Here is a 25134-nt window from a genome sequence, read left to right as displayed (position 1 = left end):
AAGAATTTTAAATGACTAAACTACTAATTCTATTTACAAATTGTTAACCTGTCATCTATATGCTATATTAATAACAAAATAATTAACAGGAAGAACAGCAGTAATAAAAAAGGACAAGATTAAAATTCCAAACCCCTCTCTCTGTTAAAGGTAAAGGTTCCCCTCTCACATATGTGCTAGTCGTTCACGACTCTAGGGGGCGGTGCTCATCTCCGTTTCAAAGCCAAAGAACCAGCACTGTCCGAAGACATCTCCGTGGTCATATGGCCGGCATGACTAAACGCCAAAGGCGCACGGAAGCTGGGACGGGAGCCCACCCTGTTACGTGGCACTAGGGATTTGAACTGCTGAAGTGCCAATCTTTTGATTGACAAGCACAGCCACTGAGCTTAGCCACTGAGCCACCGCATCCCTTCTGTTAAGTAACTCCTCTGTTAAGAAACTGCTATTGTAATCAACTCGTTAAAAATTTACCACGACTTCTTAACTATCCCAAAACATCCCCAAAATTAATCCTATTAATTTGTCCTGGATCAAATAGCCATATTTGATTCTTAATACCGTCTCTTATCAGTTGTTGTTTGATTAAATGTAATAGGTCCAATCTCCAAAGTCAATTTATCTTTCCATCAAATGGAATTCTTCTCTTTTCTATCCAGTCACCTCTCCTCCCTGTTTTTTATAATGCAACAATCTCAGGATACTGCAAGTAGTGGCCAGCAGCTACTGTCTAAAGATTTAGACAGCACTTCAAATCCAATTTAATGGCACCAAGTTCTATTTATGATTTCTAGTTCTGGTTAGTTGCCCTGTGACATGCTTTGCTGATCTTGGACATACCATAGTTTAGAGCACTAATTTGATGAGATCACAATAGCTCTACTGAAATTTCTGAAATAAATTGAAATGTCATCTTCTTACAGGATTTGAACATCAATTCAGAAACATGTGAAGGCAACGAGGTAGAGTACAGATAGCAACTTACAACACTTGGCTGGAAAAATAACATAGCAGTTGGCCAGAAAGCTAAATTAACAGATGACCTCATTTGAAACTAAGTCAAAAAGATTTAACCTACATGTATGTTGGATAAGTTAAAATTAATATATGGACTGATGATAATATATGGAGATTCCACCACACTGCACACTAATGTGGAATGTACAAACATGACGTTTCTTGAACCTATTAAAAGTGTCATTGTGTTCCAAGGTCAAGGATTTGATGAGCTGATCATAACCGATAACAAATAGCGATTTCTGGTTGACGTCGTGGCAAGAATGGCTGGAAAATAGCGGAGCTGTCGGAAGACCCTAAGGCCGTGATCGCGAACCTATAGCACGCATGCTGGAAGTGGCAAGACATCTCTCCGGACATGTGAGCTATCACCCGTTGCTCTTCCGGATTCTGGCATGCCAGCCAGCTGGTCTTCACACACATGGTAGCACCAGAAACCAGAAGAACAGCTGCCTGGTGCAAATGCATGTTCCAGGCGACTGCTGTTCTGGTTTCTGGCGCGCACATGCACACTGGCCACCTGGTCTTCAGCTTTCTGGTACACATGCATGTGAAGACCAGCTGGCCAGTGTGCATGTGCATGCCAGAAACTGGAAGATCATCTTCCCGACACGCACATGCACACTGGGTGGCTGCTCTTCTGGTTTCTAGCATGTACGCACACTCCCATTTCAGCAGTTGATGCCAGAAAGGTTCGCCAACACTGTCCTAAGGGGTCTAAGCCATCTTGGATGGGTGGTAAAGAAAGGAGAGGTGCTTCATCAACCCCGAGGAATTTCCTCGTTAGGTCCGAAGAAAGTTCTCCCAAACAGCAGCAGGAATGAAGGCCATTTTTTTGGCAAGTCACAAGCTGTGACAACCGGGACAATAACAAATAAAAAACAATAGCAATAGCACTTAGACTTATATACAGCTTCACAGTGCTTTACAGCCCCCTCTAATCAGTTTACAGAGTCAACATATACCCTGAATTGGCATCACAACAATTGAAATAAAGTTGCTACATGGACCAAAACGTGGTTTTCATTCAATAGCTTGGAAAGATGTTTCTAATTTGAGAGAGGCTATAAATCAAAGGAAGCTTTTGTTCCAGGCATTCCATTCTTTTCATTCCTTTGACTTTCTCTACATGTTGAATACTTTTTCTCATTTTTTGTTCTCCTGAAGCTACTAGTCGCAAAAGTGGTTTTTCAAAAGGCAACTGAACTTTCTTTGATTTTCCTTGAAGATGTTTTGCTTCTCATCCAAGAAGCTTCTTCAATTCTGAAGTGAAGAACTAAAGAAGCTTCTTGGATGAGAAGGGAAATATCCTCAAGGAAAAACAAAGAAAGTCCAGCTGCCTTTTGAGAAAGCACCTTTGGGACAATCATGACCTGAATGACTGAGAATCCACATAGACATGAAGCTGCTAGGAGAAGGAAGAGGGATGAAGAGGTGCAGAGGGGGAAGGGGGAAGGGAAAGGGCAAAGGAAATAAATCTTGGTTTGGCATTAAATATGTGGGCACCGTGATTTTCCTAGCCATTTCTGATCCTTGCCCAAAGGAGAAAAGAAGATCCTTAAATGTTCAGATGTAAAATATGGGAGAAATCACTACAGAATTAGTGACATTTAGATTCACATCATGGCAGACAGCCAGCTGCTATAAAGACTGTTCTGAAACATGACATAAAAAATAAAAATGAGATTATTGGAGAAAGGCCATTAGAAGGGACTTTTTTTTTTTTTTTTGATGACTCAGATCCCACTGCCATACCTGGTCAAGTTAATTTCAGTCCAGCTTTATATTCTCTTCTTCACCTTTCTTGGAATGCTAGGCTCAAGGTCAAATGTTCCTCCAAGTTAAAAAGATTGGATAGGATGGGATAGAAAACATCTCTGAGTTTCCTCTGAGAAAGAGGAAAACTCTTTCAGTTTAACATCTGAGTTTCCACACTGCTCTATGTATCATGGTTTGCTTAACCGTGGTTGATTAGTAGACATTAGAAAGACACAATCTGACTTGAATTAAACACTGTAATGGCAGAAATATTCCTTCTGAAATATCTCAAGTTTTCCCTGAAATATCTCAGGGTTTTCACTACACTATTATAACAATAAAAAAGAAATATATTGGGGTTGGTGCTATTGCCTTTCCTTTCCTTCTCCCCTTTCTCCTCCCCTTCCCCTTCCCCTTCCCCTCCTCTCTCCTCCCTTCCTCCCTTCCTTCCTTCCTGTGTTCCAATATCTCAGGAGCTGCCACATAAAAGAGGGAGTCAAGCTATTCTCCAAAGCACCTGAAGGTAGGACAAGAAGCAATGGGTGGAAACTAATCAAGCAGAGAAGCAACTTAAAACTAAGGAGAAATTTCCTGACAGTTAGAACAATCAATCAGTGGAACAACTTGCCTCCAGAAGCTGTGAATGCTCCAACATTGGAAGTTTTTAAGAAGTTGTTGGATAACCATTTGTTTGAAGTGTTGTAAGGTTTCCTGCCTACGCAGGGGGTTGAAGACCTCCAAGGTCCCTTCCAACTCTATTCTATTCAATTTCAACTCCTGGGAATTACATGGACATGTCAATGTAGTAGTCTTGGCAATAACATGGAAGTGGTTTGACATTGCCATTTTCTGATATATATTTTTATTTCTGATTTTGTCTACACCCCAAGAATTTCTTAATGGTCTTCCTTCCGAGGAAGGAAACATCCAACCCTTTTTAGCTTCTGAGCCCAAGCAGGTGGGTCAAATGCTGCTACCTGATAAAATGTAAAGAAATAATCTACGCAATGCCCCTTTTCCAATTTTCCCAGTAGTAAAGTAATGGCAGTGAGAGTTGGACTATAAGAAAGGCTGAGCACCAAATAATTTATACTTTTAAATTGTGGTGCTGGAGAAAACTCTTGAGAGTCCCTTGGACTGCAAGGAGATCAAATCAGCCAATCCTAAAGGAAATCGACCTTGACTGTTCTTTGGAAGAACAGTGTCAGGCCTGGATGCCATCTTTTTCACTGGGCCTTCAGACCTGCCACATTTACTGCTGTGGGAAACTGGGAGGGGGAGCCAGGGTGATATATAGTCATAATAACATTCCTTTCTCAGAAAGTCAAGGACATCTTGCCCTGCACCTGGAGGGATGTGACTGGGAGGCATCTCCAGTTGGGATGGTGCTTTGATTGGGCCAGGTGATGGGCTTGTGGGTGCAGGGGAAGGGACTTGAACTTTCCTTTGGGTGAGGAAAAGCTGGAAGCTTTCAGATTCGGGTTTTCCCCAGATGTGCCAATATGACATCTCTAATAAAACGGAACTTTGAGGAAACTCAAGCTTCAGAGTTTTCTTTCATTGGGGGTGTTACTTGGAACCCTGACAGACAGATCCTGAAGCTGAAACTCAAATACTTTATTTATTTATTTATTTATTTATTTATTTATTTATTTATTTATTTATTTATTTATTTATTATTTAATTTATATCCCGCCCTTCTCCCCGAAGGGACTCAGGGCGGTGAACAGCCGAGAATTAAAATAACATGCAATATAAAAGTTAAAATAATTAAAAATAAATTAAATTAAACGGCCGCCCCAATTTAAAACCCCTAGCAATACAATTAAAAACCCCTAAACCTATTCAGGCCAGGCCGGCTTGCTGAAATAAAAATGACTTCAGGGCCTTACGAAAAGTGCGGAGATCCGGAATCAGCCGTATTCCGGGAGTTAGCTCGTTCCAGAGGGCGGGTGCTCCCACAGAGAAGGCCCTCCCCCTGGGGGCCTCCAGCCGACATTGCTTGACCGACGGCACCCTGAGGAGGCCCTCTCTGTGAGAGCGTATTGGCCGGTGGGAGGTTATCGGTAGCCTAATGACCACCTAATGAGAAGAGAGGATTCATTGGAAAAGACCCTGATGTTGGGAAAGATGGAAGGCAAAAGGAGACAGAGATGGCAGAGGATGGGATGGTTAGATAGGGTCATTGACGCAATGAACATGAATTTGAGCAAACTTCAGGAAACAGTGGAGGACAATGGGGTCTGGTGTATTGTGGTCCATGGGGTCACAAAGAGTCGGACATGACTTTTAGTGACTGAACACTAACAAATATCCCTTTCCTGTTCCACTCTGTCCAAATTTGGGTGGGAGGGGGACTGATCTGCGATTCAACTTTTCAGAAAATGTATAAGCACACATCCATTGTGCCATTTCATTAAAATTCAATTAGGTTTCAGTAAAGTGGAGAAAAAGGGGAGGAAAAGAATCTTATTATAGTCGTTTTATGAGAGCCGTCGCCAATAAAAGAAATCTTATGTGCGTGTTTCAAATGAGTTTAATTGATTATTTTGTGAAACCTGAACACATTTAGAAAGGAATAAAATGATAAATATATAGCAGTTTCCTTCAGAGTTTAGGTGGAATTCTGGTCATTAAAAAGGGGGAACTTGCTTAAATAATGAGTTCTTTATTCTTCCATTCATCAGATGGAATCTACAAGCCAGAAGTGGATCAGGATTTGAACCCCCTGCTTTTGCAGGAAACCCTACACCACTTCAGACAAACGGTTATCCAACCTCTTCTTAAAAATTTCCAGTGTTGGAGCATTCACAACCTCTGGAGGCAAGTTGTTCCACTGATTAATTGTTCTGTCAGGAAATTTCTCCTTAGTTCTAAGCTGCTTCTCTCCTTCGTTAGTTTCCACCCATTGCTGCTGCTTCTTTTTTAAATAATTTTTATTGAACATTTTTTTAAACAAAAAATGAAATTTTTACTAATCCTCTTCGTTGTTCTTCTCTGCACTCTTTCTAGAATCTCCACATCTTTTTTACGTTGTGGCGACCAAAACTGAATGCAGTATTGCAAGTGTGGCCTTACCAAGGCATTATAAAGTGGTATTAACACTTCACGTGATCTTGATTCTATCCTTGTTTATGTAGCCTAGAAATATGTTGGCTTTTTTGGCAGCTGCTGCACACTGCTGGCTCATATTTAAATGGTTGTCCACTAGGACTCCAAGATCCATATCACAGTTACTACTATTGAGCAAGGTACCAGATATACTGTACCTGTGCATTTTGTTCTATTAACAGTCCAAATAGATGTTCTATTAATAATCCAAAAGAAGCTAAATGCATTTGTAAACTCACAAAATGGCGGCCATGGGAAAGTAGTCTGTCAGATGTAAATGCCTTATTCCCTAATGTGTAAATAATGTATATATGGGATATCGGGGGTTAACTTATTCTTTGTTTCCTAATGTATTCATAATTCACCACTCCCATCCTTGACTCCGCCCTTTGTATATATAAGGAGCCACCCTCACCATTTTCCTCGCTTCTATCTGTGAATATTCAGTGAATATAGAATGCCTGTTATGATTAAAGAGAAATATATACATACCTATAATCTCTATTAACTTTATTGAGTCTGATCCTAAAAACATTGCAACAAGCTGGTAGCAGAGGATGGTTAATTGACTCAATAAATACTTAAAAATGTCTAAGAAAGATAGGCCCAACACCAGGGCCTACAGCAAAGAAATAGAAACTGAACAAGAAATAATCAACGAATCCACAAACGCGATTTCGAGAGAATCCGAAGAGTACACCACAGAAGAAGAAGAACTAATAAATGAAAATAATGACCAGGAGGAAATCGAAATAGAAAATAACGAACTCAGGTCAGAAATATTGAAGCTATTAAAAAGCCAGAAGAATGATGAAAGTCTCATCGCGAATCTCCAAGAAATGCTGAAAAACAGCGGAGCAGCGAGAGAGAAAAACATCGTCAAGGAGAAACCCAAAGACCAAAAAACTGTGAGTGATATGACTACAGAGAAAGTCATTATGAAAAAGAAAAGATGTGATGCCGCACGAAATTTTGAATGGCAGCCATCTTGGTTTCAACGAGCCTCCAAAGGGAGCGAAGCAGAGCCAATCAAAATGTCCAGTTCAAAATTTCTGGCGCGAAAAACGTTATCAGACAACGAAAGTGAAAAGGAAGATTCGAATTCTCCAGAAGAACCCGAATCAGAAAGCGAAGACGATTTAACCAAATCCCAAATAAAATCAGCAATGAAGACGCTTTTTGCTGCATTTGGGCCAAAATTAAAAATTTCCAAAGTGCCAACGAAGAAGCAAGAGAACAAGATGATACCTCAAGACCTACACGCTCCCATCCTGATTTCGAGAGCGACGACGCCCGAGCCCAGAGAGCCATGCCGATTCCGCCCCACGCCGCAGACCGGATCAAATACCAACGCACACAAGAGAAAGAGAAGAACAGTCGCCGCCATCAGGACTCCTAAAACCGAGCCAGAGACCGACTCGTCTGAAGAGGAGCAGAGCGAACGAGCTGAAATGGAGAGAACCTTCCACGACGATGCCAAAGAAGAAATGAGCAACGCGCATGTGCGAAACCACGTAGACGATCCGGAAAGACTTGAACTGGCCAGAGAACCGCGCAGACTCGTTACGAGCATCCCCATGCCGTTTTGCAATTTCCTGCACTTGCGAGATCACGGACTACCTCAGGTTGTAAGTAATGGACAAAATAATGTGGGAAACTTACCCAGTGACTTCCCAAAACTTAGAGTTGATGGCATTAATTTGCAAGAGTGGTATCAACAGCTCCAGGTTGTCTTTATGAAAGAAAATTTACTATTCTTTATCACTAGTCCTCCAAGAAGACCTTGGACTTTAAAAATAGATTGTTTACACCATAGAGCATTCTTCTTAATAATATCTAGCGTATCTCCTGCAATGTATCATAGTATCAAACCAAACCTAACTGTTTCAGAAATAATTCAATGCATGTTTAATCTGTTTCACAGCGACAGTGTAGCTACCACTACAAGAATGTCTAAGGATTTCTTTTCTTCCAGAGTAAAACCAGGGGTTTCCATAAGTGAGCATTTGATATCTCTAAACAAAATAAGAGCTGAGCTGCATCTGAGGGGGGAAGTGATTTCAGATCAAACAATGAAAAGTGTTATTATCAATTCACTTGATTCATCATGGGATAATTTTATGTCACACTTAGACACCATCAATCTAGGATATTTATCCATAGAGAGTCTATCTAACAAATTGATAGCAGAAGACAATTCAAGAAAAAATCGTTCTAGCAATCACACAGAACACAAATCTTTTAGGAAGGTAGCTTTCCAAGAAAAATACAACGAAGCTTTTAAATGCCATAATTGTGGGTCCAGGGAACACAATAGAAGAGACTGTCCCAAAATATCAAAGGAGAGACATAGGCCAGAATATAGAAGCAGATACAATTATAGACAGTCTTCCACAGATAGATATAAATATAGAAGCCCACCAAATTACAGAGAAAGTAGAGGGGGTAGAGAAAATTCAAAAGAGAGAAAATCTGGTTCACTGAATGGACTAAATAAACAAGACAGCACTAAAACACAACAAAATGAGAACAATAATTGGCTTATCGATTCTGGGGCAACCAATCACACCACTAATAACAAAAATATTCTGTCTTCATTTACAGAAGATAAGTTTGTAATAAAGGTAGCTAATCAAGAAAAGGTTCAAGTATTAGGCAGAGGAAACATAACATTGCCTGGTCTAGGAAAAATAGAGGGGGTATTGTTAATTCCTGAAATACCTCATAACATACTAAGTGTCATAAAACTAAGTAGAGATTCTGACATCAATATAGTTTTCTCAAAGGGGAAAGCAACTTTAGAGAAGGACAAAACAAATGTAGGCACTGTGATGATTAAAGGAGGCCTACCATATCTGGTAACAAAAGAAAGATGGTTACATAACATTGATTCAAATATGGAAGATTGTATTGAGGCAGATGATGAAAATGTTAGTAACAGTGACAATGATGAATGTAAAATATCTCATGATCACACAAATACACACAAAGAGAAGAAACCAAGAATAGGTAAACCAATTCATGATGAGTGTGCTCACATCTTACATAGGAAGTTAGGACATGCAAGTTTTCCTGTAGTACAAAAAATGACTGAACACGCAGAAGGTGTCAAAATAAAAAATTGTGAAAATTATTTGGAATGCTCAGTATGTAAATCCACTAAACTAAAAACTAGTCCCAGGCCAAAAAAATCCAACAGATCAACTAACAAAATTTTTGACTTAGTACATATGGACTTAGTTGGTCCATTAACTCCATCAATCACTTATAGAAAACGTTACTTCCTAACAATAGTAGATGACTACAGTCGCTATGGTTTTGTTTACACATTAAAACACAAGGATGAAACCTTTCAGAAATTTAAGGAATTCTACAAACGCATAGAAACACAACATAATATCAGAATAAAACAAATTATGACAGACAGGGGATGTGAATTCATGTCTAAAGAATTCTCCCAATGGTTAAAGGATAGAGGGATGCTACATTTCACGTCTAGTCCATTTTCTGCATTCCAAAACGGGATTGCAGAGAGAAAGAATTCCACACTACAAACCATGATTAGGTGCACATTAGAGGATGCTGGTTTAGGCAAACAATTTTGGTCAGAAGCCTTACATTATTCAAATTACACTCAAAATAGAACCTGGTCCAGTATTGTGAATAAAACACCATATGAGGTGATGTATAATAGGAAACCCAAAATAGCACACATGCACATATTTGGAGTCACTGCAGACGTACACATACCTAAACAGTTGAGAAGAAAGGGAGAAAACGTATCCAGAAGATTAAGATTTATGGGATATGAAACTGGCACCAAAGGGTACAGATTTATTGATAATAGTAACAAATTTATAGTCTCCAGAACAGCTGTGTTCCATGAACAAGCCAATTGGTCTAAATTACATCTTAATGAAATATTTCCAGATAAATGCAAAGATACAAAATCTTGTGAGGAAGGAACAATAGAAAATCAAAATATCTACAAAAGTACAAACAAAACCAGAACTTGGACAAATAGTCAGCACAAAATAAAGACAGACACATTAACAAAAAAGGAAGCAAGATATTTGCATGACAACCATAGCAAACCTGAAAGAGCTATTAGAAACAATAGAAATCAAATACCAGGTAAATACAGAGATTACATAATGCATATGGATGGTGAACAAATAACACCTAATACATATGAGGAAGTATTAAAACTCCCTTATGAAGAAAAGGAAAAATGGGAACTAGCTATGAAAAAAGAGATGGAAAGTTTGCAAGGATTAAATGTATTCACACCTGCAACTGCACCTAAAGATAAAACAATCATAGGTACTAGGTGGATTTATAAAATTAAGAATCTAGAAGGAGGCAATACTCTATACAAAGCCAGGTTAGTTGCACAAGGTTATGCACAAAAGTATCCGGAGGACTATACTGACACATACTCCCCCACAGTGAGAACAGAGAGTGTTAAAACAGCTCTGGTAGTGGCATCTGCACTCAATCTTGATGTATTTCAATATGACATACAGACTGCGTACTTACACGCAAAACTAGATAAGGAAATATATGTAAGGGCACCACACAGTCAATACACTAATAAGAATGAAATCTGGCTATTGAACAAGAGTCTATACGGGTTAAAACAATCTGGCAAAAGATGGTATGATTGTTTGGTAAAAGTACTTAAGACCATGGATTTTAACGCTACCACCGCTGATAACTGCTTCTTTGTAAAAAAAAGTGATGATCACATTGAATTCGTGTTAATTTATGTAGATGATATTTTATATATAGGAAAACACAAGGAGAGAAGAGAAACCTTTGTAAATAAGCTAAACGAACATTTTTCGTTGAAATCTCTAGGTAAAGTAAACAAATACCTTGGTGTACAAATTAACAAAACTAGAAGAGGATTCAAACTTACTCAGAAAGATAAGATTATTGAACTTCTAAACAAATGCAATTTAAACAATGCTAAACCATGTGACACTCCTATGCAAACTGATTTCCTTAGAAACACTGATGAGTCTTCCCCTGAATTCAAAGATAATACATTTTATAGATCAGTCATAGGTTCACTTCTTTATATATCTAATTGGACCAGGCCAGATATTGCATTACCTCTCAATTTATTGTCCAGACATGTTAGTAAACCAACTATGTATCATTGGGAAGCTGTCAAAAGAATTCTAAGATATCTAAAAAATACATTAGACTTTTGTTTAGTATTAGAACCTAATAATGACAAAGAACCAAAACTTACTTGTTACGCAGATGCGGATTGGGCTGGAGATATATCATGCAGAAAGAGCACTTCTGGTTATATTTTTCTATTAAATAACTGTCCAGTTTACTGGTACACTGGTAAACAAGAACTGGTAGCCACTTCAACCACAGAAGCGGAATATGTTTGTTTATCCAAAGCTGCAAATAACCTTGTATGGTTTAATGATTTGATTTCAGATGTCTGGAAAAAACCTGCTTTACCTTTTGTTATGCATGAAGATAATAAAGCAGCCATTGAAATATCCAGATCCGATGCCATTGGACAAAGATCCAGGCATATAGATATAAAGTTTAAACATGTGAGACAATTGTCTCAAGATGGATTTATCAAAGCAGTGCATTGTGATACCTCTGAACAATTAGCTGACATATTAACGAAGCCTTTACCTTCTAAACAGCACAAATATTTAACTTCAAAATTATATGTCTTATATTGTCCTGAATCTGAATGTAATTGGTGTTGTATAGCGAACCGGCATTTAGAGGGGGATTTGTCAGATGTAAATGCCTTATTCCCTAATGTGTAAATAATGTATATATGGGATATCGGGGGTTAACTTATTCTTTGTTTCCTAATGTATTCATAATTCACCACTCCCATCCTTGACTCCGCCCTTTGTATATATAAGGAGCCACCCTCACCATTTTCCTCGCTTCTATCTGTGAATATTCAGTGAATATAGAATGCCTGTTATGATTAAAGAGAAATATATACATACCTATAATCTCTATTAACTTTATTGAGTCTGATCCTAAAAACATTGCAACATAGTCCATTTAGAAAATGGCTGCCTTATGGAGCTCCCTACCCCTATTGATCAGGAGACAAACATTTGATCAAAAGGATATTTCTCACCAACTGAGTAGCAGAAACATTTTGGAAGTTTTAGTTCAATGAAAAATACTTTTTTTTCTCCCTTTCACACCATTTTCCTCTTACTTTCTACCATCCCAGTGGGGTGACTTCATGGAGACCAGATACGCTGCAGGATGTTATGAAGTCTTGACAAGATGTCAGCTTCTATTTAATTTTACATGTCTTTTTTTAAAAAAAAAACAAAAACACCATGATTCAGAAAAGACTAATTCTTTGATTAGAAGAATATTAAAAAGTTAGGAGGGGAGACTGTCAATGGGTATATAGGGCACACTGCCTATCTAAAGACCTCCTGTCTTCAAACCCCATGTTTGTGCACAATGCAGTGGGTGGGCTGCTGGGGGTTTGTAGGGGATCAGGAGAAACGCTAGCTAAGATTCTGTGCAGTTTGGAGAACCCCCAAATCCCACTCCTGGCTGGCCCCACCCACCCCACTCTGCCTCTCCTAGGAGTCCCCACATAGCCCGTTTTGGATGCAGGTAAGTGCAGGGCACATGTGGAAGCTCTGGGAGAGCGAAAAATGGGCCTACTGAAGTTCAGGAAGGCCAGAAACGGGCCCATTTCCGGCCTCCAGAGGGCCTCTGGAGCCTGGGGAGGCCATTTTCGTCCTCCTGGATTGTCAAGAAAAGCCTCCGGAGCCTGAGTAGGGCAAAATCGTCAGCGGGAGGCTGACTAGGCCACTCCTACCATGGCCATGCCCACCCAGCAACCAGGCAGAGAACCCCTTGCTAAAATTTTTGAAGCCCAACCCTGAATTAAGGTCTGGTGGTGCAGTGGTTAAAATGCAATAATGCAGGCTAACTCACTACTCACTCCAGCAGTTCTATCCTGACCGGCTCAAGGTTGACTCAGCCTTCCATCCTTCCGAGGTGGGTAAAATGAGGACCCAGATTGTTGGGGGGAGGGTCAATATGCTGACTATGTAAACCGCTTAGAGTGGGCTATAAAGCACTATAAAGTGATATATAAGTCTAAGTGCTATTGTTAATGCAATGTAAATTGTAAATATTTTATCAAATTTAGATATATTTAGATGTTGCAAATATGCAACACAATGCATGTAAAGCCAAACTAGAGCTTGTTGGAGTCTATATTCTAATATGGATCCTACATTTTCCCACTCCTACTTCAAACTTCAAAGAGAAGAAATTTGTTTTCAGACTCTACAAATTTGTATGGTAATACAGGGTAGTCCTTGACTTATGACCATAATTGAGCAATTTCCATTGCTATGTAAGGCACTTGTTGAGTTGTTCCATCTTAACTACTTTTCTTGCCACAGTTGTGACATGAATCACTATTGCTAAGTTAGTAACATGGTTGTTAAGTGAATCTGGCTTCCCTACTGACTTCGCTTGTCAGATGGCAACAAAGGGTGATTATATGACTCTGGGACACTGCAGCCATCATAAATACATGCCAGTTGCCAAGTCCAAATTTTGATCGCAAGACTACAGAGATGCTGTAAGGGTGTTTTCAATGCTGTTATGACTTAGGATAGTCCCTAAATGAATGGTTGTAAGTCTAGGATTACTTGTACATTGCATCATGGAAGGAGTAAAAAATAAAAAATCTCTGAAGCCGCCTAGATTTGTGTCTGACATTTCATACGAATTAGAATTTCCATCCATAGAAAATAGAGGAAAACATTTAACCTGACTGTCAACCCTGAAGTGAACCTGGCTGAGGCCATCTTAGAGGCTTCATGGTTGTCACAAAATGGAGGGGGAGAAAGGGAAGGGGGGAGGGAAATTAGATAGCACAGCTTGGCCGTCAAAATTAAAAAATCTTTCTTGTGGGAACCAAGGTCATTCCAACGGGTGGCTGAGAAGAGGAGGAGTGGAATAACCAGGTGACCTCTAGCACCACCGTTGGACAATGTGACCTGGGGGAAAAGGGGAACTTTCACTTTTTAATTAGGTGAAAATCACGGGAACCCTCAGAGTCGGTTTTCACCAGTTGTGCCAATATGATGTATCCAATAAATCGTTCTTTGAGGAATCTATAAGCCTTGGAGTTCTGCTTTCAGTGGGTGCATTGCTTGGAACATTGACGCTGATCTTGATAGAAATGTCCTAACCATAAGTATTTCTCTGTGGAACAGTTGTGCTTCCCTGGAAATATTTTAACTGGGTTGCATCTGTTAGAGAAGTAACAATCAGCACAAGACTGGATTCAATTACTTTAGAATTCATTACTCTTTTTTCCCCGTGCGCATATGTTTAGGATTTAAGGAGCTTGGAAGATATTGGTGTTCAAAAATATTTCTGCTTTACCAAGAAGATCTAAAATAGGGTGTTAAGGTATGATCGGCCAAAAGCCCACGTAAGAAGTTATGTGTCACATTCAAAAACTGTTTTTGTAATGGTTGCTGTTTCTCAAGTATGTATCGTTTCCTAGAACTCTATTCCGATCTTTTTCTTTTTTGCTTTTTTTTGCCTGGCTCAATAGTAGTAACTACGGGAGGGATCTTGGAGTCCTAGTGGACAGTCACTTAAATATGAGCCAGCAGTGTGTGTAGCAATTGCCAAAAAAGCCAATAAAACCCTAGGTTGCATTAACAGAGGGATAGAATTAAGATCACATGAAGTGTTAATACCACTTTATAATGCCTTGGTAAGGCCATACTTGGAATATTGTGTCCAGTTATGCTCACCGTGATGTAAAAAAGATGTTGAGACTGTAAAAAGAATGCAAAGAAGAGCAGCAAAAATGATTAGAGGTCAAACCTATGAAGAACGGTTGCAAGAACTGGGTACGTTTAGTTTAATGAAAAGAAGGACTGGGGTGACATGATGGCAATGTTCCAATATCTAAGGGGCTGTTAGAAAGAAGAGGGAGTCAAGCTATTCTCCAAAGAATACTGTGGACTCACTCAAACTCTCACTGTATCATTTCATAACGTATGCCATGTCATCCTCCTTCCTCTCTCCCTTTCTTTTACACACACATCAGTGGTGGGTTTCAAATTTTTTTACTACCAGTTCTGTGGGTGTGGCTTGGTGGGTGTGGCATGGCTTGGTGGGCATGGCAGGGGAAGGATACTGTAAAATCTCCATTCCCACCCCACTCCATGGTAAGGTTACTGCAAAATCCCCATTTCCTCCCAATCAGCTGGGACTCAGGAGGCAGAGAATAGATGCGGGCGGGGCCAGTCAGAATTTTTACAACCGGTTCTACAAACTACTCAAAATTTCCGCTACCGGTTCTTCAGAACTGGTCAGAACCTGTTGAAACCCACCTCTGACACACACATACACCACTGCCAACTTTAGTTAGTAAATATGTTTGCAAGAGTCATGTGCTTTTGACATAAGCAGCAAAACAGCTACAAGGAAAAAAAAATAAGTGTTTTGAGGTCAGACTGAGAAAATGTCAAGTATAAAAGGCTGAATATAGCTACTGCTTCTGCTCTGTATATCTCTTCTTCAGAGCACACATCAAGTTCTCTTTGGGACAAGTCTTGTTTGCATCATATCCAAGGATAGGCGAAACGGAAAGAAAAGACAGACGAGCAAAGTCCAGGCCTTCTAAATCAAATTGGATGAATATGATGTATTTTTTTTCACTTTAGAATAGGGGTCTCCAACCTTGGCAACTTTAAGACCTGTGGACTTCAACTCCCAGAATTCCTCAGCCTTTGCTTTGCTGGCTGAGGAATTCTGGGAGTTGAAGTCCACAAGTCTTAAAGTTGCCAAGGTTGGAGACCTCTGCTTTAGAAGATCTAATTCTGACAGAGTTAGGTATGTACCTTTGAGATACATCGAAGAGATGGAGGTTTATTACATGGCAGAACTTCAAAATGCTAAGCAAGATCAAACCCGACTTCAGTGGTGGGATTCAATATTTTTAACAACCAGTTCTGTGGGCGTGGCTTAGTTGGGTGTGTGTGGCTTGGTGGTCATGTGACCGGGTGGGCGTGGCTATGTGCATAGGGACTACTCAGAGGGCTGAAAAAAGTCATTTCTGACTGGTCCTCGCATTTATGACCATCCTCACATTCGTGCCCATTGCGGCATTCTTAACAACCGTGTCAGTCATTTCACCACTACTTCTCTTCACCATGGTGACAAGATAGGGCGTAAAACGTAAAATGTGAGGACAGTCGTAAGTTCAAGGACTGGTCAAAAGTGCGAGGACCGGTCAAAAATAACTTTTTCAGTCTTCTGACTAGTCCCTATGCACATAGGGACTATTCAGAGGGCTGAAAAAAGTCATTTCTGACAGGTCTTTGCACTTTTGACCGGTCCTCACCCTTATGACTGGTCATCATTTATGCCCATTGTAACATTCTTAACAACCGTGTCACTCATTTCACAACTGCTTCTCTTCACCATGGTGACAAGATAGGGTGAAAAACGTAAAATGTGAGGACAATCGTAAGTTCGAGGACTGGTCAAAAGTGCGAGGACCAGTCAAAAATAACTTTTTCAGCCCTCTGAATAATCCATATGCACAAAAGGATACAGCAATAGAGAGGGATGAAGGAAGGAGAAGAGAGATGGAAGAAAGAAGGAGAGACAGGGAAGGAAGAGAAGGGAGGAAGGGAAGGGAAATTAGAGTAGGAGTGAGGGTAAGAGAGGGAGGAAGAGAGGAGGAGAAGAAGAGGGGGGAAGAGAAAGTAAGAAGGAAAGAAAAGAGAGAGGTGGTAGGTTTGAGGAGAAAGATTGCTGTACAGTAAAAAAGATGAAATGGAAGAAAGCCAACCCCAAACAAATATAAAGATATTAAGATAAAGAATGAATTGTTAAACTTTAAAGAATAAAAGAGAATAAATATGAATAAATAGCAGTAATTAGAAACACACATACAAACATACAATGTATTTTCTTTGAACAGAGTATTTGGCCGGTTCACAAATTTAAACAGTGTTTAGTCATTTCAATTAAATTTACAATTTCTATATTTCCTTTTTGCCATATTTATTCCTTATCTATTTTTTAAAAAAAAACAATATTACCCTTCATCCTCATCTCTAATCTTAATCAAGTTCAATTTTTCCCTTCTATTCTATATTACACCCCTTCTCATTGTCATCTACTTTTTATATCCATCCTCACATTGGTTAATTATGTAATATTACAGTTGTTTAATATAAATTCAACATTTTAATATAAATCAATTAGTTATATAACTATCTTTTTGGTATATTAATCAATATGAACATGAATATTCCAATTATTTCCATGCAATCCAATTTCTTACAAATCAATTAATTATATTTACCAATAATAATAAACCAAATAATTTCCCCCATATATTCCTCCAAACCACAACTTAACCATTTCTGCTTTCAACACAATATACAATTAATAGTATCCCAATTATTACAATTCCCTATTTAAATAGAGCTTTTTTTCTTTTGTGTTTTAAAATCTTGAACTCTCCTCTTTTTCCCTAAAGAGGAACTACCTCTTTAGGGAAAACTACCTTTCCACTAAAGATAGTTTGCACCTACCTTTTTTGGTGAGGAAAAAGAACATAAATCTGCCTGCCTAATTTTCCAACGTTGCAGCAACAGCAAAGCCAACAGCCTGCTTTACTTTCAGTTTCGTTTTTCAGCATAGATAGGGGAAAAAAAGTCTGCACTCTTTGCAAGCAAGCAGCAGAGCCCTGAGCAAAACAGCTGAGAGCAAATAAGCTGAGAGTCGGTAGGCCGATAGAATCAAGGGGCTAATTAGCCTATGCTGAAGCTCCGCGGGCCAATAAAATTACAAAAAAACACCGAACCGTTTGTTAAATTGCTGTCTCGCCTGCCCCTCGCCCACCACTATTTATTGGCAATAAATAGTGGTGCGGAGGGGCGGGGCGAGCCAGCAATTTAACAAAGGGTTCGGCCGAACCCCCTAGAACCGGCAGAATCCCACCACTGCCCGACTTTTATTCGGATGGAAGACTATTGGCAAATCTCAGAGTGGTAAACTAAAGTTGTAAACTACACTAAAGTGGTAAACTAGACTAGAACTTCAATTCTCACCAGGCTCAAGGTTGACTCAGCCTTCCATCCTTTCTAAGGTAGGTATAATGAGGACCCAGTTTGTGGGGGCAATAAGCTGACTTTGTATAAAATATACAAAAGTATGAAGGCTATTGCTTAATGCCTTGTAAGCCGCCCTGAGTCTCCATAGAAGGGCGGCATATAAATCAAAATAAATAAATTAAAAAAAAGGCAACGTCTTATGGAGATTCTCAGTCAATCAGGTCATGGTTGTCCCAAAGCTGTTTTTTCAAAAGGCAACTGGACTTTGTTTTTTCCTCAAAGACATTTTGCTTCTCATCCAAGAAGCTTCTTCAGTTCTGACTGAATAGTGGAGGATGGAAGGATTTATATTCCTTACAGTCGTCTGGTCGTTAGCACTCTTTCTGAGAGTCGCGGAGGCCACTTGGAGGTTTATCTGTACCCTCGGGGATCACCTGAACAGTGCAAATAGGTGTGGAGCAGGGGTGGGTTCTAAATTTTTTTACTACCGGTTCTGTGGGCGTGGCTTATTTTGTGGGCATAGCTTGATGGTCATGTGACAATTCTTTAGGATTTAGCAGAGGTATTGGTCTACCAGGCTTTTAACTGCTTGCAGAGCTGTATCGATCTACCCATTTGTTTTTGCAGGCACTGGTCTACCCATTTATTTTTGCAGGCACTGATCTACTCATGTATTTTTGCAGGCACTGATCTACTCATGTATTTTTGCAGGCACTGGTCTACCCATTTATTTTTGCAGGCACCGGTCTACTCTTTTGTTTTCTTTTAACACTGATCAGCTGTAGGGTAGCCCTTTGAAGCCCCGCGGCAAGAGTTTAAACAGTTTTTCCCCTCTAGCTATCAGCTGGGACTCAGGAGGCAGCAATAGATTGGGGGTGGGGCCAAATAAAAGGTAAAAATAATGTGGGGGAGGCGGGAGGCAGGGGGCAGAACCGGTACGGTGACGTCATATCATCACCGCTACCGGCTCGGTGGAACCGGGCCGAACGGGGAGGAACCTACCACTGGTGTGGAGCCTTCTTGGAACTGCTGAAAGGACTGTGTTGTAAACAGGAAATAGGGGGTATCATTGCCTGAGAAGGCAATGACAAATCTCTTCCACAGCTACCAATAAAACGAACCATGAAGTCATCAAATATCATCTCAGCCAGACCACTGCTCAACCTTTCATTCTCATTAAGCTGTTGCTGGTTTCCTATTGATATAAGACAATCCCTATAATGTTTGACAGAGCAGGCATGTAGGAGAGGCTGAAGCACTGGTGTGCTGATAAATATTTAACAGCTTTGCCCCCTCTGTGGATGCCGCAGTGCTAGCTGCCAAACAACTGATCATGTGCTATGCGTTTGCAGCTCAACTCTGCTTTTGGCTGCTCAAAAATTTCCAAAAATTTAACACTTGGTTCACACCAGCTGATTCCATCGCACCATTGGGCTGCAGACTCCAGTGGCTTCTAAAACATTAATTTGCCTTCCTCAAGAAACAAGGAGAACATCTACAACTGCAGAGACCAGAGCAAATATATATATATATATATAGCAGCTACCTATCAAGCAGGAAGTAGCTTTGGCTGTTATCTTATCACAGTTGACTGTTTTTCATTCAAGCTTTTCCAAGCATTAAAGTCAAGTGATTGGAAACTCTCCTCTAGAGCATCAAGAAGCTGCAAAGAGGGGAAATGGGTGGCATAAAAATTTAATAAATACTTACATAAGAATATAACAGGAATGAAAAAAACTAAAACCAAGTGAAGCATAGTCCCTTATCTATTCCAAGTAAGACTACACTTGGAATACTGCATCAAGGTTTGGTCACTACAATGTAAAAAAGATGTTAAGACTCTGAAAAGAATGTAGAGATGACCAACAAGGATGATTAAGGGGTTGGAGGCTAAAACATAAAGAACAGTTACAGGAATTAGATATGTCTAGTCTGATGAAAAGCAGGATTGGGGAGACATGATAGCAGTGTCCCAATATTCTTACAAAGACGAGGAGCTCAAACTTCTTTCCAAAAAGAAAGATAAGAAACAATGGATGGAAACTGACCAAAGAGAGAAGCAACCTAGAACTTAGGAGAAAATTCCTAATGGTGAGAGCAGTCAATCAATGGAATAGCTTCCCTTCAGAAGTTGTAGGTGCTCCATCACTGGAGGCTTGAGCAGGGGGTTGGACTAGAAGACCTCCAAGGTCCCTTCCGACTCTATTATTCTATGTTATATGTTCTTTCTGATTCCTTCTGCTTCCTGGCAAAAATAAAAAAAAAAACAGCTTAGGCTGATGCAAAGCTTTCATTCAAAGGTTTAATTTGAAGGCAATTTAATTGTCCTTTCCAATGGAATCTCGTCATCTGAAATGCCTTAATTGATTCAATGCATTGAGCAATACTAGTTGCCAAGAAATGTTCTCAAAGGCTCAATGCTTGCGCTGAATTGAGGCTTTCAATAGAATCAGTTTAAAGTGTTCAAAGCAAAGACTCGGATTACTATAATTATAATTTAAATCATGATAATTTTTCCATTCTTTCCTTGAAGGTGGTGGGACCAATTTCTCTGTCAAATTGAACAAGAATAGCAAAAGCAAGAAATGTTGTGTGCTGCTTCATCTAGAGAAGATCTATTGAGAATTGTTCTTCAGGAGAACATGGAAATAGACTAGAGACAGAATCGAGTTCACATAAAGTAGTAGTAGTACCATTTTATAAACCCTTAATAAGGCCACACTCGGAATACTGCATCCAGTTTTGGTCACCATATTATAGAAAAGATGTTGAGATTCTAGAAAGAGTGCTGTTGTGGACCATGAGCAGCCTCCAGAGCTGGCAATGGAGTCAGACAGTGAGGAGGCTGGGGAGGAACATGGGCCAGTCCTGGAGTCTGTGGAAGGCCTGGATGAGGACTCTGCGTTGGAGGCAGAGGTGGGGTCAGGGTCATCTGAGTGTGATGCACAGACTCCAGAGCCCCCAGAGTCGAACAGCAGAGAGGCAGAGGAACAGGAGAAGCCTGTTCCTAGTGCACGCATGCGCTGAACTGCCAGAAGGCAAGAGCAGCTAAAGCAAAAGGGACAACTCAGGAGTAAGGTCAAGTGATGATTGGCCCCTCCCATAAGGCTTAAAAAAGAAACAAAGACACTTGGGCCTTTAGCAGGAAAGCAACATTGCTAACTCTGTTTCCAGTTGGCGTCTCTTGTTTGTTTCTGAACTTCGTGGGGCTTTGCCAAGTAAGGCCTTTGGCAGGGTGTCAAAGAAGATAAAGGTTGGTGATTATCCTGAAGGATTTCTTCCAAAGGACTTGTTTTGCAACTAATTGGGACTCAGCTGGGAATGAACATAATTCTCAGCTGTTACAATAAAATAGGTTTTTTGGGGACTAATTGTGCAATGTAAGTATTCAGTAAGCCTAGGTCACAACTAGTGCAGAAAAGAACAACAAAGATGATTAGGGGACTGGAGGCTAAAACATATGAATATGAGGGTTACAGGAACTGGGCATGGCTAGCCTAGTGAAAAAAAGGACTAGCAGTGTTCCAATATTTAAGGGGCTGCCACAAAGAAGAGGAAGTCAACCTATTTTCCAAAGCACCAAAAGGCAAGATAAGAAGCAATGGATGGAAATTAATCAAAGAGAGTAGCAACCTAGAACTAAGGAGAAATTTCCTAACCATGAGAACAGTTAACCAGTGGATGCTCCATCACTGGAGACTTTCAAGAAAAGATTGGACAGCCACTTTTTGGCTGTGACAGCCTCCTGCAGCCCTCTGCCAGCAAAAATGGAGCCCGGGGGGGGGGGTGCACGTGGCCTCCCTGAGCTCTGTTTTTGCTGGCAGAGGGCTGCAGGAGGCTGTCAGAGCTGAAAACAGAGCCTGGGAGGGCCCTGTGTGCCCCCCCCAGCTCTGTTTTCGCTGGCAGAGGCACTGTGGGCTGGTCTTTCACTGTTTGTAGGGCGGCCCCACGGGTCAGATCTAAGCACCAAGTACCAAGAGCCTTGGTACTACAGGGGTTTAAGGCACCCTGTTATTAAGCTTATTAAGACCAGCTGCCTGCAATTACTGCAGGGTTCGAATCTCGCCAAGGCTCAAGGTTGACTCAGCCTTCCATCCTTTCTAAGGTAGGTGAAATGAGGACCCAGTTTGTGGGGGCAATAAGCTGACTTTGTATAAATATACAAAAGGATGAAGGCTATTGCTGAGCACATTGTAAGCCGCCCTGAGTCTCCGGAGAAGGGCGGCATATAAATCAAATTAAAAAAAAAAAAAAAAAAAAAGCAGGACCAGATCCAGCCCCCGGGCCTTGAGTGTGATGCCCCTGGTATAGGGTCTCCTGCTTAAGCAGGGGGTTAGACTAGAAGACCTCCAAGGTCCCTTCCAACTCTGTTATTCTGTTATCTGTTGTTATTACTTTCTCTGTGGTGGCTCACTCACATCATGAAACACATTTCCTGCAGAGAAAGGTGCTCAAAACCCTCCTTACATCCCACGAGCAAGTAAAATTAGTGCAATCCCACCCTGCTTTTGGTATTAGTTTTACTGTGGGTATTTAGCACAGGAAGTTTGATTGTAGTACTCCAACAAGCTAAAGATATTGTTCCAATAAATAAATATTGAATATTTCGTAAGTCTCCTGCCTGCTTGGTCTTCCCCTCCCCTAGAAATTGAGCTCCATACCTTCATCGCTGTTGTCATCGACGAGGATGATCTCTTTCAAGAGGTGAGCTGGAGTGTGATTTACAGCGCTGTGAACTGAACGCAGGATGACGGAAAGCGCCTCATTGACAAAGATAAAAATAATAGAAATCTGTGGGAGATCCTTTGCGTATTTAAGCTCTTTACACCTAGAGAGACAGAGAGAAGAAGAAAGATTAGTTGAAAAGTTACAAAAAGTACAAAAACAAAGAAATATGACCAGTGGTGGGTTTCTACTGGTTTGCCCCAGTTCGGGCAAACCAGTAGCGGCGGCAATGGGAGGCTCCACCCACCTTTCCTGATGTCATCACGGATGCTCTGCGCGCTCACAGTTTCGAACCGGTAGCAAAGGTAAGTGAAACCTACTACTGAGTATGACCCATGGAGCATACCTGCCTCACCTGAAGAGGAGGAGGAGGAAGAAGAGGAGGAGGAGGAAGAAGAGGAGGAGGAGGAAGAGGGGGAGGAGGAGGAGGGGGGAGGAGGAGGAGAGGACTGAACTGAAACACAAGTAGTCCTTGATTTAGAGCAATTCATTTAGCGCTCATTTGAAGTTACAACAGGACTGGGAAAAAAAATGACTTATTACCATTTTTCCCACTTACAACCGCTGCAGCATCCCCATGATCATGTCATCATAATTCAGGTACTTGTCACCTGACTCGTATTTATGACGCTTGCAATGTGATTCGCCTTTTGCAACCTTCTGACAAGCAAAGTCAATGAGGAAGCCGGATTCACTTAACATGTCAACGTGTTACTAACCGATCAACTGCAGTTATTACGAAAATATCGTAAAATGAGGTAAAACTCCCTTAACAAATGTCTCTTCTTCTTATAGCAGCAGAACTTTTGAGCTAATTGTGGTTGTAAGTCGAGGACTGCCTGTAATTCATAAGACAATAAGCAGCCATCCAGCAATTCTGACATCCTATCCACCATGAATTTGTCTGGTCCCTTTCAAAACCAGTTCAATTGGAGCCAATAATGTCTTCGTTTTAAAACAGCGATAGCAAAAATCCTATTGTTTACTCCTGGACTGAATTCTCTGCAGTCTATTTTATTTCCATATTAATTTCCATCAGGGGAAAAAAAAAACCACTTTGATGGAAGTCTAGAAAACATTTTAAAAGCATTTTCCTTTTAAGGTATGCACTTTTAAAATGCATTTCGCTGCTCTTGTTTCAACCAAGAGTGGCATCAAAATATCCAAGTGTGAAAAGCCCAATGGAGAACTAAGTTTCTTTCCGCACATTAATCCATGAAGAACAGATCAGGACAATTCACGCTGGAATTCGCATTATATGTTATTCTTCAAGCATCTTTCTTTCACACTTTAGTGGCAAGAAACAAAGAAATCTACTCAGCCAACTGATATTTTATTTATTTTTCTGAACCGCGAGCCAAGGTGAGCTTGTTAGATTGCAATCGCAAAAGAAGTTCTTGGATCCAAATGTAGATACAGTTATATCCACTCTATCATTCCTGCTCCTTTGGAATAAACAAGAATAGCCATAAGCCAAGACCAGGAATTTATCTATACAGCATTCTAAAGCAGGGATGGGTAATCCACAGAAGACCATTTATGGCGTCCAACTGACTTTACACGGGAATAAACCAAATTTAGAATGGCATGGTCTAGGTCTAGGGAACTGGGAAGATGAGCTTGGAGAATTTATTCAGAAACCAGGTCAAAAGCAAAGACAAAATATGCAGAACCATGTTATAAGATGAGGGAGAAGGGAAAATAATACTAGATCTTCCCTGATTCCCTGGGATATGAGAGGAAGGGATGGAAAAACACAACCAGGTTTGCAAGGTTCTGTTATTATAGACAATATCAATGAAATCTAGTTGTTGTGGTCCGCCAGCAGCCTGCAGAGGTGGCAGCGGAGTCGGACAGTGAGGAGGCTGGGGAGGACAATGGGCCAGTCCTGGAGGCAGGGGAAGGCCCGGACGAGGGCTCTGCGTCAGAGGCAGAGATGGGGCCAGGGGCATCGGGGAGCGATGTGTGGACTCCGGAGCCTCCAGAGGCAGATAGCAGAGAGGCAGAGGAACAGGAGGAGCCTGTTCCTAGTGCATGCATGTGAAGAGCTGCCAGAAGGCAAGAGCAGCTGAAGCAGAAAGGACAACTCGAGAGTAAGGCCAGAAGATAATTGGCCACTCCCATAAGGCTTAAAAGAGCAGCCACGAGCTGTTGGGTTCTTTGTAGAAAAGCAATGTTGATTCCAGTGCTTCTTGTCAGCGTCTCTTGAACTTTGTGGGGGTTTTGCCAAGAAAATCTTTTGGCAGGTTATGAAAAATTTGTTTTGGACTAAGCTGAGAATGAATTAATTCTCAACTGTTTTAATAAAATAAGTTTGTTGAGGACTGAATTGTGTTTGGTAATCACTACGTGGGCCTCAGTCACAACACTAGTTTCCATTTTC

The 25134-nt window shown here is 40.6% G+C and overlaps 1 protein-coding gene across 4 annotated transcripts in view; it reads right to left on the bottom strand.

The window, feature by feature from the left end:
* The window catches only part of GALNT17 (polypeptide N-acetylgalactosaminyltransferase 17), a 361062-nt gene that overhangs the window by 166473 nt on the left and 169455 nt on the right, over positions 1 to 25134 (bottom strand). For all 4 annotated transcript variants that reach the window (XM_034420811.3, XM_060693186.2, XM_087889549.1 and 1 more), the window contains one exon: positions 22688 to 22854. In XM_034420811.3, the coding sequence (XP_034276702.1) occupies positions 22688 to 22854 (167 nt within the window). The remainder of the gene's footprint in view (positions 1 to 22687; positions 22855 to 25134) is intronic.

This window comes from Pantherophis guttatus, chromosome 1 (genome assembly GCF_059756535.1).
Source record: "Pantherophis guttatus breed Tessera chromosome 1, ASM5975653v1, whole genome shotgun sequence".
Classification (NCBI taxonomy): Eukaryota; Metazoa; Chordata; class Lepidosauria; order Squamata; family Colubridae; genus Pantherophis; species Pantherophis guttatus.
This window is presented reverse-complemented; position numbering and strand designations above follow the sequence as displayed.